We start from the raw sequence: 14,092 nt of genomic DNA, 5'->3' as shown, positions 1-14,092 counted from the left end.
TTCGGATTCCAGGTAATTCTCAGACTCAGTTGTATGTCACATACACAATCTAGCACCCCGCACCCCATAAAACCATGTACTAGACGTATTTGTATGGGAGTGGAGAAAATAGGTGCAAAGTACAGGCGTACCTTGGAGGTTGAACGGAATCCATTCCGGAAGTCCGTTCGACTTCCAAAACGTTCGGAAACCAAAGCACGGCTTCTGACTGGCTGCAGGAAGGTCCTGCAGCCAATCAGAAGCCGCGGAAGCCCTGTTGGACGTTTGGGTTCCAAAGAACGTTTGCAAACTGGAACATTCACTTCCGGGTTTGCAGCGTTCGGGAGCCAAAATGTCTGAGTACCAAGGTGTTTGGGATCCAGGGTACGTCTGTACTGCAAAACTACGACCGTAAAGCAGAACAGCAGCTAAAAGAGAAACCCGGGAGCTAGATGTCAATAACTACCTCCACTTTCCCAGAGCCATCGTCCACCATGTTGTGCTGGGCTGCCATCTGCGGAGACTCGTGCAACTTGGTAGCGTCAAACTCAACCTGCTCAATCCTCGCCACTCTCTCTGTGACGTACACTTTCCCGAAGCCATCGCTTTGATCCTTATCTTTCCAGTCTCTAAAGAACTGCTTGAAGATCGGTGTTTCACCTCCTTCTGGAAGAACCTGAATCTGAAACCAAGAAGTAAAGGGTTGGAAAGCCTATAACTGACAGCTCTCCTTCTTTCCTAGAGTACTGCTGTGTGCTAATGTATGGGAGAAGAGAAGCAGTCGCCAGTTAACCCAATCTCTAGATATATACCAGACAGGAGCAAGGGCTCACAAGTATGGCCAGTGATTAAGGGCGATGACAGTCCTGCAACTTCTGGAGAGCTGCAGCTTCCCCATCCCCAGTTTTGCCACTTTTTCGCAATGGTATATTTCTTTAACATGCTGCCATATCAGAAGGGGGAGTGTATTTGAACTTTTAAGTGAGAGTGTTCCTAGACTGGCCTCATCATTTCTACCTCAGCCCCCTATACCAGGTTGCTCACCTGAGCAAGACGGTTTGAGCATATTACACTGATCCTGCTATGACTGCACAGGCTACTGATTAGTTTCCGGGCGCAATTCAAAGTGCTGGTTTTGACCTATAAAGCCTTAAATAGCTCAGGACCGCAACTCCTCAAGGACCACCTCTATCCATACGAGCCTACCCAGACACTGAGATAATCTTCTGAGGCCCTTCTTCGTGTGCGGCCTCCTCGAGAGGTTTGGAGGGTGGCAACACAAGAACAAGGCTTCTCTGCAGTGGCTCCCCGTCTGTGGAATGCTCTCCCCAAGAAAGTTCACCTGGTGCCTTCATTACACACCTTTAGGTGCCAGGCAAAAACGTTCCTTTTTAACCAGGCCTTTGGTTGACCTGATCAACATCCCATACCCTTTTAAAATGTAGCTCTTTTGGGGGGGGCATTATTGGGTTATTGCTTTTATTTTAATTTTATATACTGTGATCCTTTTATGTGAACCACCCTGAGACCTCTGGGTATAGGGCAGTATATAAATTCTAACAACAACAACAACAACAACAACAATAATAAATAATACCAGTGGCTGGCCTTATATAAACTATACTCAGGGTAGTTTCAGACTGCCACTGTTTTCTGGTGTGATTTATCCACATACCAGCAAATTCAGGTTGCACAAATCAATTTGAATGGGTGCTCTTGCACAACAAGAATGCTCCCCACCTACCCCTGCAAAACCACACCTTTTGCAAGAAAAGTGGCAGGAAAATGCACCCCAAAGTGTGAGGTATCAATTGAAGCAACGTAATCTAGCCTCCCTGGAAACAAATTAGGATGAACAACAGACAAACAGGTCATCTGGAAGTGATCTTAGTCACCTGTGGGGGTTTACTTGGGGAAAAACGGAAAGTACTGTTGTTCCTTGCATAGGTATACCTGAGTGTTGGCAGGATAATTCATTTGCTGAATGAATTCTTCAGCCGATTTCATGGCTGCTTTTCTCTCACTTGGATTAGCATTTTTACCTTGTTAAAACAAAGCAGAAGGAAAAATTACAACGGCAAAAGGAGAGCAAAACTCCCAGAAGCATTTGTTGATTATAATAGTAAATTATAATATTGTAATGTTAAAAGAGAAGCAAAGAGATTTGCCACATACCTTTCCACACAAATATCTTCCTAGCTACTCCGTGATCCAGTATAAAGCACTCTTCAGACAAAAGCATTGCCCTCAAGAAAGGATTCTCCTCTGCAACAATCGAAACCTTCATTGATCCACTGGCGTCTGATACCTAAGGATGCAGGACATTCACATTTAGATCAGCTACAAATCTGCATTCAAGTAATTAAAAAACAAACAAACACATATTGTCATGACTTCTGTTCAGAAACAGCCGTGCAGCAAGCTGGCAATTCTGCTCATACCATGTAGAGTTTGGCACTTTTCCTGTTGGTAATATCAGCAGCCTCATCATCGTTATCATCACCCTCACGAAGTTCTGGTTTCCGTCCCAAGACCTTCAGAATGAAAAGAGAAAGAGAAAGATAAAATGCTCACCATCCATTACTCAAAGGTCTGAATATTTTACTCCCCGTTCTTCATTTGAACATATAATCTTGTTATCATCTGCTTGTTTGGCTATCTGTTTGGACAGATGGACTGCTTAGATTAATGTGCCCATTTAAATTAGGATTGATGGGTTATTCTTGTTACGTGAGCAGACATTGTTTCCTTCTTCCTTTCACCATGTTTGCGATAAAAAGAAACAAAAGCCAAGCACCCAGACTCAAGTAAGTACCTTATTTTTTGCTCTATAAGACTCACTTTTTCCCTCCTAAAAAGTAAGGGGAAATGTGTGTGCGTCTTATGGAGTGAATGCAGGCTGCGCAGCTATCCCAGAAGCCAAAACAGCAAGAGGGATTGCTGCTTTCATTGCGCAGCGATCCCTCTTGCTGTTCTGGCTTCTGAGATTCTGAATATTTTTTTTCTTGTTTTCCTCCTCCAAAAACTAGGTGCGTCTTGTGGTCTGGTGCATCTTATAGAGCGAAAAATACAGTAAATAAACAAAATCAGAAAAAGAAAAACCCAGTCATTTTTAGCTATGGCTTTATTAGCAGCGTCGTGAGAAATCTGGGATAATTTTGAAAATTGAATTTAAAAAAAAGAAAAAAGATGTTGCATGATTTAGGGCTACATTTGGCATGGTACAAAAGTTCTGTGATGGGATATACAAATGTGATATTTTTCTTGGGCAATAAGCCGGTTGGGAGATGATTTGAATTGGAGCCACAGTGCTAGGGGTGAGGAGGGGTAGGATTCAGGTTGTCACTCTGTGATGACGTCTCTCCAATAGACATCACTCCCAGATCCACCCAGACTCTGCTCTTAGCCATGAAGTGAGGAGGCAGGGCAGGAACAGCGGTAGCTGTATTTTTTTCCTGTCTGCAACTAATAAGCCTGGGAGCATGAATTCCTTTGGGAAAAGAGCATGGGAGAAGAATGAAAGCCCCCTTTCCTCTGTGCCATGGCTGCTCAGGAGTGTCAACATGCAAAGGGCGCAAGGCCAGCTGGCTAGCCCCAGCTGGGCCGTCTCCTTCCAGCCATCCCACTGCAAAGACTCATCGGCCTCTGCTCCAACATAAATCAGCGACCCAGGCTTCAAAGGCAGGGCACACTATCAGCAGATCAAACTGTGCACACAGAATAGGCGTGAGGCTTGTGAAAGCATACTACAACTACAGATTTATTAATCATAAATCAGGGCAAAGAAACATGTCTCTCTCTCTCCGTCTTCTCAGAGAGAACAGCTATATACACAACGGAAGTTCCCAGCAATCTGTTCTGGAATGTAAACAGACATGTGACACGCAACAGTTCCACACGTCTGCTCCTTAAGGTGGAATGGAAATCTCAACAAGGAGGATGCAGCCTGTGCAGGGTTGTGTGCTGGGGGAATCTTGCCATTGCCTTCTTTGAGTGCCCTGGCTGCTTCTGTGTATGAGCAGCATATAGGTGTCATCAGTATAGTCCCTGACTGATGGGCTGTAATGGCCATTCCAGGGATGCTATGGGCATGTCTTTCATATTTACAAACTTTTTGCATTTTCAGGTTGTGGGTTTCCCCTCTCCAGGGCTGTTAATAACTTAACTGAGGTTTTCCCAACCAAGAACCCTACAGATGTTTCAGATTCCCTTCGGTCCCATCAAGTGCCTTTTTTTTAAGAACAAATTGGCTCCCAAACGATTGAAACCCGAAAGTGACTGTTCCAGTTTTTGAACAATTTTTGGAAGCCAAATGTCCGGCACTTTTGCAGCATCCTATTGGCTGCAGGAGGGTCCTGAAAGCCAATCGGAAGCCGCGCCTTGGTTTTTGAACAGTTCTGGGAGTCAAACTCCTGGAACGCATTCTGCTCGAGAACCAAGGTACAACTGTACTGCCTACCCTTGAGTAAGGTAAAAAAAAGTAAAAGTAAAGGACCCCTGGACAGTTAAGTCCAGTCAAAGGTGACTATGGGGTTGGGGCGCTCATCTAACTTTTGAGGCCAAGTGTCAGGGACTGAGCAGAGAAGGAATGGTGGAGACCGCCTCCCCATCCTGATACTCCCAGGGAGGAGGAGGAAGAAGACAGTATAGTTTTACAACAGTGGTTTGCAGGAGGTCACAGCTCAGAGGCAGATGAGGGTAAAAGATGGGAAATAATGGGAGAGAAGGAACAGTCAGAACTGAAGTGGCAGCTGGCTGACACGGTGTCATTAGAAAGCATTCCAGACTCTCCATCTCCCAGAACCCGGCGAGCCTTAAAAGTAGGAGAGCAAAGAGCTTGATGACAGAGGGCACATAGCAGGACCCGTAGAAGTGACGAATAGGAGAGACGGGGTGTGAAGAGTCACTCCAAGAGGCTGGGTTCTATAGCCTCTCTCTGTAAAGATCGAAATAAAAAAGGACGGTAAGAAACTTTTCCTTGTCTTTATATTTTTCTGGGCAACTAGCTTGGAGCTGCTGACAGCATCCTGACACCGAGGGAGCCAGCGTTTGCCCACAGATAGCTTTCTGGGTCATATAGCCAGCATGACTAAACTGCTTCTGGTGCAATGGGACATCATAACGGAAACCAGAGCGCACAGAAATGCTGTTTACCTTCCTGCCACAGCAGTGCCTATTTATCTATTTATGCTGGTGTGCTTTTGAACTGCTAGGTTGGAAGCTGGGACAGAGCAATGGGAGCTCACCCTGTCACGGGGATTCGAACCACCGATCTTCCAATTGGCAAACCTAAGAGGCTCAGTGGTTTAGACCACAGCGCCACCTGCTTCCCCTACCCTTGAGTACCCCCAGAGAAAAAGCAAAGCCAATAATCAAGGATGGTAGAATTTGTAGTCAGGCTGGAGAAGCCTGACTTGACTCCTTTCTAATTTCAGTGGCTTAAAACAACCTTAGCTTTTATGGTGCTGGAGGGAGGGGGAGTGGAAGAGCAGGCCGAATTAATAACTTAAACACAGATTAGGGTGGGCCAAGGAGCCAGTTCAGATGTTCTCCCACGTGGTCATCTTGGGAGAAATCCAAGTGACGTCAACCCATAGTTTTGGAAAACAGAACCAAAAATACATTCCTTATGTACTGAGTGTATCAAATCCTTTTAATGGCCACAGAACAAAAGACAGCCAGAAAAAGAAGAATAAGTGAACTTTAACCAGGTGCTGAAATAGAACAAACTGCTAACCGTGCTTCACAAATGCCTTCATCAGAGGTGAATTGAACTTCTGCGGTTTAACTCAATACATGCTGATTCTGAAGGAAGTTTCACTGAATTCAATAGGACTTGCTTCCTTATAAGTGGATATAGGAATGCAGTACCTTCTGATAGAGGGGAAACAATTCATCTGGCGTTATAATTTTTTTAAAAAAATAAATTGGAATAACAACAACAAAATAAATAAGCAATTGTGGCTACAAAGAGGGAACCAACCAGCAACCACCCATGCAGGAAAGAGGAGCTGAGAGGCATTCAGGAATGCTATAGCTACAGAGCAAGAGAAAATTAATAAAAAAGTTTTAAAATTGGTTTACAGTAAGTTTCTAAATCTAGGTCTCAAGCACAGAGCAAAATAGTAACCCAATATGGCTTGCTGCCTCATATGCACCAGCTGATAGATATGACACCATTCCTATAATTCTCCTCCTATTCACCAGAGAAGGGCCGGCTGAATTTGGCTTAAAGTCAAACTAGCTGGAATAAGGTAAGTGCAATGTAGTATCACCCATTCAAAGGAGATACTTATATTTAGACAAGGAGGGGCATGTTGACAACGTAAATATTTGATAAGGGAGAAATTGCCAAGATAAGGAGTGCAAAGGTAGCTGATGGAGAACCCCTTATATATTTCAAAGAGCCACCTACCTATACGGCTTTCTCTCTCAGCAAGATAAATATTATTACAGAGTCTATAAAAAGGCTGTATCAGGTTAAATGCAAATAGAATTTCATTTCTCAGCTGGTAAAGGCAGTAGTGAAACTTGCTATGTATTAGTACTGTGGGACAGACATATCTAAATAAATAAATTAATACATAACCTGTATACATAGCCCTTGTCACTTAGCGGCTGATAGATTTGATAAAAAACATTGCCAACAGGCCCATCATGATGTCAGGCAGGAAATGGCCCAGTGAGAGGCTGATTTGTCTTCTCAGGTACAAATCTTTTATATAAGGCAGTAGTGGACAGCATGGTGGGGGTTGGCGCCCACCTGACCTCTTGTTGCCTATCAGAGGCAGAGCGGGAAGGGTGACGCAACTATGAGGTCAGAGTGGTGCAAGCTCTCCACCAGAGCCAGTTTGGTGCTCCTGCCAGGGAATTCGCACCTTGCCAACTATGCAGCCGCCTCCCTTCTCTCCTTCTCAGTAAGCAGCAGTGATGCAATCGATCAGAGGTCAGGGGAGTGGCCGTTTAGGAGTGGATTGTAAGCAATGAGGTCAGAGGAAAATTAAATGCAGAAAGTATGTCGACAGTGAAAACTGCATAATTAACAAAGGTAGTTTGTAATGCAGTTGTTGGTGACACAGACGTCTTGGCCTTGATATGCCAATTAAGAAACATAATGAGATTTAGAAATGCCTTTCACCAGATTCAATCCACTGACTCCAGAACATGGGAGATCATCTACTGTATCCACCTGGGTAATCTTGTACACTCCTACTGTTCTCCTCTTTAACAACTTGAGCTCTGCAATTTGCACAGTTCTCATATTATGAATATTTGCTGGCTGTATAAGCATTGGCACTTGAGGAAATGAATTCACAATTAGTATATAAGATTACGAGTAGAATGCTCAGAGATGTAGAATGACAATATCTGCTTCTAACAGAAGGCTTCCAATAGAAATTAGAGCAATAAAACAAAAGACTTCAGGAAGATACAGTTTTTCTGCCCAGGTACTTATTATTTTACCTTCTCCTGCAGTTGTACAATGCAGTCAAATAGGTTTTATTGCACCAGGGCATTCAACCCAATGTGTCCCTATTTAGGATGCTGTAAAACGGCAAGATGGAATTGAAATCACCAGGCAACATTTCTTTTTTTCAATTTTCAGCTTCATAAGTATTGTGACTCTTTGTTCACAGTGTATCACTCTCAATTTTCTACAACACAAGGCATTCCACTTTGGCATCGTTCCAATAATAATAATAAAACGTTTGCTGCTTGAAAACACTTTGTAAGGTGCACTTTGAGGTGGCATGAATTCTCTTCTCTACACTACAACACTCTACACATAGATCTTGCATAAATATTAGGAATCTCTTTCCCTTTGTTCAGCAATAGGCAAGCACTCAGCTTCAAAAACCGTAACAGATAATGGACCATGCTCACAGCTCTGAAATACTCTCACATCAGTCAAAGTACTTAGCTCTCTTAGTTTCTGGGCTTGTTGTTAGGAACCTCTCTGAATATGGCAGCCAATTTTGAGAGTTGAGATTATTGTTGTTGTTATTTCATTATATATTATTATATACTTCAACCCGACCCTCCGGTTCAAATGAATATCCAATGCAACTCACAAAAGAAACAGAAATCCAATATACAGTAATAGAACTAAAGATAAGGGTAAAGGGAACCCTGACCATTAGGTCCAGTCGTGACCGACTCTGGGGGCATCTCGCTTTATTGGCCGAGGGAGCCGGCGTACAGCTTCCGGGTCATGTGGCCAGCATGACTAAGCCGCTTCTGGTAAACCAGAGCAGCGCACGGAAATGCCGTTTACCTTCCCACCGGAGCGGTACCTATTTATCTACCTGCACTTTGTGCTTTCGAACTGCTAGCTTGGCAGGAGCAGGGACCGAGCAACGGGAGCTCACCCTGTCGTGGGGATTCGAACCGCCGACCTTCTGATCGGCAAGTCGTAGGCTCTGTGGTTTAACCCACAGCGCCACCTGCGTCCCTGTAATAGGACTGTAAGTACAATAATTAAAAGTAGCAGTCATGATTACATGAATGCTTATGACACACACATAATTCAATGTGATTTGACCTTTTTTTCTTTTTTTCTTGCTGATATGAGTCCTGGGAAAAGGTAGTTTTGCAGAAGCACCAGCCCAAATCATTCAGTCATATCAGCTCATGATATCCATGGCCATAATTGAATTAAGATTTCCTCAGAGCTGCAGCTGCCACAGCCATGGGAAGATTCTCAGGCACAAATCACTGCAATGATTAATCCTCCCCATCACAACTATGCTTTTTTCAAGAATTATCCCTGAAGAGTGCCATGTCTTGACAACAAGGCTTTTGCAAGTCATTCTTTTCTAGCTAACCACCCGGTCAAAACAAATATTTATGTCACGCTGTGCCACCAAACAATAGGCTTCATATTTGTGCTTGAATACTGAATTATCGGACAATGGAAAGTGGTTTCGAGTTTGTTGGAACTACTTGCACAAACTAGAAAGAAATGCACAGTTGTTTATGTTAGGGAAGAGAGCTGTGTATTCTACAGTGAGACAGCTGGGAAAAGGATTTTGAGGATTTCACACTATTTAGCAAGGATGGTGACTTTGGAAGCCCAGGTATCAAATGAGGGTTGCCTTTGCCTAAGTTAGGCTGATGCACCAACTATACCCATGAATGAAGACTTTAGAACTGGCCAAGGTGAAGCACACTTATGGCTTCTGACTAACGCTTTCTGTTGTTTTATAGTTTCGATAGTTGCAATCAGACTGTAGTTTACTAATTTGGATGCTGCCTTGAAAACTGAAAAGCAGGGTCATAATGTTTTTAGATATCTGGCAACAAAGGATCGGGAGACTCACCCAGTGCCGGATTTATGTATAAGAGAAACAAGCTATAGCTTAGGGTCCCACTCTCTTGGAGGTCCCCCCAAAAAATTAAAGGAAAAAACCTGGATGTACATTTCCGAAGTATAAGATAAAAAACAAATAAAATAAAACCTACATACAGCAACAGTGTTTTGTGTTGTGTAGGCTCCTATTTGTTATGTGCAAATGGCTTTAGATACCTATTAGGTCCATAAATTACCATATAGCATATATTCAACACAAAAACCAGCGACAATTTGTTGTTGACAAAGGACAGCTGGACATATAAAGGGCCCCATTACCTTCAGTAGCTTAGGGCCTCATCAAACCTAAATCCAGCCCTGGACTCACCTCAAGTGGAATGTCATCTTGGCACAGAAGGCTATGAGAAAGTAGGTGGACCATTTGTTTTTAAGCATAATTAATCTGGGCATCCAGCAGTGCAGATGATACAATGCTTTTAAGTGGGTCATGCAATAATTGCAGGGACGGGCTTGGTTCCTGGGGAGATAAACCATGACTCCTTCCATGGTAAGGCAGCACAACACCCCTTTCCCTACCACCTTTCCCATATCTGATGGGCGGAAGATGGAACCAGCAACCGTTTCTATCTCAAGTGAATTATAGCTGTGTGATAATAGCCTAGTGCGTGAAAGAAAGCTTCGCTGTTTTGATAATTGTAAGGTAAGGGCATGAAAGTAATTTATAACTGTCTAAGGATCTAACCTTGTGTGTAGTTATGATGCCAAGTCGGAGACCACACAACACAGATGAGTAGGTTTCAGCATGCAGATTCTGTATACTATAATTTAATTGTAAGCACTCCCCCCCCCAAAAAAAAGAGTTGTAATTGCTTTAGAAAGCTGTTTAAACACCTAATAAAAGGGTGTCTCCGCTTGCTCAAGGAATTAAAGAGTATTTGCATTGGCAACCATCCACTGTAGAGTTTCTCCTGAAGTCTAAGATTAATGCCTTGCAATAATTGTCAGGAGAAGAAACATTAAGCAAGCCACACAAATTGGCATTTAGGCCTCTGGAGAAGTACCGCATCTTGTACTTCAGGCACCTAACTTGGCAAATATCAAGCTGTAAACCAGGAATGGGGAGCTTTTGGCCAGGCTTCCTCAACCTTGGCCCTCTAGATGTTTTTGGCCTACAACTCCCATGATCCCTAGCTAACAGGACCAGTGGGATGATGGGAATTGTAGTCTCAAAACATCTGGAGGGCTGAGGTTGAGGAAGCCTGCTTTTGGCCTTCAGGACGTTGCTGGACTACAACTCCCATCAGCCCTAGCGAGCATGGCTGATGGCCAAGGGATGATGGAAGTCGTAGTTCTGCAAAATCTGGAGGGCCACATATTCCCCAAAACCATCAACACTATCCACCCATCCCCATTCAGCAGTGGTGTGCAGTGGAATTTTTCATAGGGGAACAGTTGGGGGCAGAGGCACCAGCTTGCAAGGATGATGGGGGAGGGGATGTCGCACATGTGATGTCACAAGGTCCTGATGTTGTGAGCATGAGCATCGCACCTCCCTAAGGTGGGCAGAGGCTTCCCGGGATTTGGGAAAGAGGTGCCAGGGGAACATTTAGGGCACTAGCACAATCGCACTATGTGAACTTGGAATTTAAGGTAGGCTCATTACTTACAGACTCCTGGCCAAACTGGAAGTAAGCCTCAGACTCCTCTCTCCATAAGCAGAAATCAGCGAGTGAATTGGGATCCTATCTATTTGAACCTTGGATCATCCTAGTGTTCTCAATACCTTCTTTACCATTGCCTGAAGGAAGATGACCATTGTAAGGGGGAAGATGAAAGCCCAAGAAGCCCACTGACAGAATCCTGGAAGCCAATGAATGAATAATTGTGCTCCCTCCTGAGATCTTAGGATGGAGAGCAGGACACAAATGTCCAAATAAAGTCTTGCTCCAGAACAACTGAGCTGAGCATCAGGCGAGACATGGTGCAAAAGAGCTATGATCAGGAACACTGGAAGCTGAATGATGCTGGACCAAGTCAGACCACTGTCCATCTAACTGACTACAGTGTGTTTGCTATCTGGCAGTGGGTCACAGGAGTCTCAGACCTCCAAGTGTCCCTATTGTCCAAGGACAGTCCCAGATTTTGATTTGATCCTGGAATGTCCCATTTTTTCTTTGGACATCCCTATTTTCATCAGAGAAATGTTGGAGGCCAAGGAGATAAGCAACTATACAACCTTTAGAAGACATCTGAAGGCAGCCCTGTATAGGGAAGTTTCTTTTTATGTTTCATGCTTTATTATGTTTTTATATATGTTGGAAGCCATCCAGAGTGGCTGGGGCAACCCAGTCAGATGGGAGGGATGATGATGATGATGATGATGATGATGATGATGATGATGATGATGATAGGATGTCCCTATTTTCATCAGAGAAATGTTGGAGGGTATGGAGTTTTTCCCAGCCCTTCTTGCAGAAGCCAGATGCTGAATCTGGCCACTGAGGCTCAAATTGGTCAAGGAAGTAGAACTAAGGGGTGGGATTTTTAATAGCTTGGATAACTGTTTATCTTTTCATTTCTACTGATCTACTGTCTGTCTCATTTATAGGGGGTGGAGGGGTGGGGGGTGTTAAGCCCCGACTCACATTAAGGCGAAGGCACACAGGTGATTTGCTAGTTAGCTTATCTTAATTTGCCTAAATATCATGTGGAACTTTCTAAGCAGCATTTGAGCACATTATGTTTGTCCCCAACCAATGAAAGATGGAAATTACTGGACCCTGGCCCAGTGGATATTCCCTACTCAAATAATCAACTTGTTTGAAAAATATCTTCCGGTTTACTTGTCCCAATACAATAAGCAGAAGCCCACAACAGATGTGGGAATGGGGTAGAGAGGAATAAGTTTACTTTGAGATTAGTTCAATTATCATCATGTTGAAAAGCTAATCAAATAAATGCCAAAATCCCCATTGTGACAGCCACTATGTAATCAAAAAGCATGAGAGGCAGGTCCAGAGGACACCTGTCCTTGTCAGGAGAAGAGCTTATGCTTTCTCGGAACACTGAGGCAAGAGTCTAACTTACAAGCATTTTATGATCAATGGTGTACAACTGCATTGCAATGAGTTAGATCAGATGACTGCTTAACAAGCTAAGATATGAATGAGCCTTTCACCTGTGCTCATATCCGCTTTGTTCCTTCCCTCTGAGCAAACCATGACATAACCAGGAAATTAACCAACCACAGTTTCCCATTTTGTCCAAATGTAGAAATTCTGGTTAATAGCTTCAAAACAAGCCAGAATATTGAACAAACTTCTGTCTTGTTCTGAAGTTGGCAGCCACAGTTTCTCAGTTTAGATCAAATGGGAAACTATGGTTATTTTGAAACTTCCCAATTTAATTGTGTCTCACAAAAAAAGGAGGAGTGAAGAAGGCAAACTTTTTTTTCTTCCAAATCTCAGCTTGTAAATTTGTGATATGATCATCTGAACCTGCTCAATGTATACCCGAGGCAAAGGCTATAACAGACTCCTTTGTGTAGAAAATGTATCCCAATCAGTCTAAGGCAGTGGTGAGTCATTTCCATTTTCACTTCCATTTTCGACTTCCACTTACAAGAGCAAGGATATATCTATTGCCTCTTTGTTTGTTTGTTTGTTTGTTTGTTTGTTTGTTTGTTTGTTTGTTTGTTTGTTAAATTTGTATACCACCCTACACCCGCAGGTCTCAGGATAAAAACCACAATACACAAAATACATAATCAAAATAAAAACCAGAACGACCCAATAAGCCAAAGTATCTGTTGTTTCAGGTGCGTCTTGCTCACACAATTAACAGGTAGGACACAAGTCATTCTGAGTCCTTGCACACCTTTACAACTGCCCAGGACCAGCCCAAGACATTTTGGCACCTGATGGGAACCACAAGAGGGGGGACCCTCCACCAGTGAAGAACTACATCAGGAACAAGGGCAAAATAAAGGTCTACATCGGAAACAATAGTGGGAGGAGACCAGAAGTGTGTCCTATTTGCCAAGAGGCTGCTGCAGAGACGGCATTATGAAGGGCTGCTAAAGAGACAGAGCAGAGACGGCTTCCAAGTCACATGGCATAGCTCTCGCTGCCACCGTGGCAGCCATAGGTGACGCAGTCCTCGGAGGCCAGATCTGCTGCCCCTGTGGATCCAGCCACCTGAGACGGTCGCCTCAGCTCACGGGTGGGCCAGCTCAGTAACTGTCACATGTTTCCTGAACCATTTGGCCAATCTCTTTGGAAAGAGGTAAATCTTTGCCCAAAGTTCTTCAAGATAAAACCTTCCTAGGAAAAGGTATTTTGAGGACGTGATCCGAAACGCATTGCAAGTAGGAATGAAGCCCCGCTGAGGGCAGTGGGATTTATTTTTGAACGTCCTGATCAATACAACATAGTAGTGATATAATTCACACACTTCCTAAAAATACCAAAACCCACTTGTTTTGTTTATTGTAAAAATAAAAATTAAAAAATGAAGAAGCACAGACTCTATGAAACGAATTCAAATCCATGCACTTCAGTGCAATTTTTTTTTGAAAAAGTAGACATATTCTGTCATACATTTATGTTTGACATGTGCCTTTTTAGTTACTCCATGCCCATCTGCCTGAATGATCTGTGATCTTATCTAGAAGTTAACTAGGGAAATGTGCTGTTTGACCTTTATGGCTGAATGGAGTCTATAAGGAAGTTCCCAGTGACTTTGGAAGGATGCCAGCATGGGTTGTTTTTTTTTAACTGCTTAAAGGGTACAGACCTTTTTCCA

At 43.4% G+C, this 14,092-nt stretch overlaps 1 protein-coding gene across 1 annotated transcript in view; it reads right to left on the bottom strand.

Annotated features, from left to right (window-relative positions):
• Positions 1-14,092, bottom strand: part of SCIN (scinderin) — a 46,163-nt gene that overhangs the window by 18,432 nt on the left and 13,639 nt on the right. The window contains 4 exon segments of the mRNA XM_028749694.2: positions 446-661; positions 1,933-2,021; positions 2,155-2,287; positions 2,421-2,513. Of these exon segments, the coding sequence (XP_028605527.2) occupies positions 446-661; positions 1,933-2,021; positions 2,155-2,287; positions 2,421-2,513 (531 nt within the window).

This window comes from Podarcis muralis, chromosome 12 (genome assembly GCF_964188315.1).
Source record: "Podarcis muralis chromosome 12, rPodMur119.hap1.1, whole genome shotgun sequence".
Classification (NCBI taxonomy): Eukaryota; Metazoa; Chordata; class Lepidosauria; order Squamata; family Lacertidae; genus Podarcis; species Podarcis muralis.
Note: the sequence above shows the minus strand (reverse complement) of the source record. Positions and strands in the feature narration are given on the sequence as shown.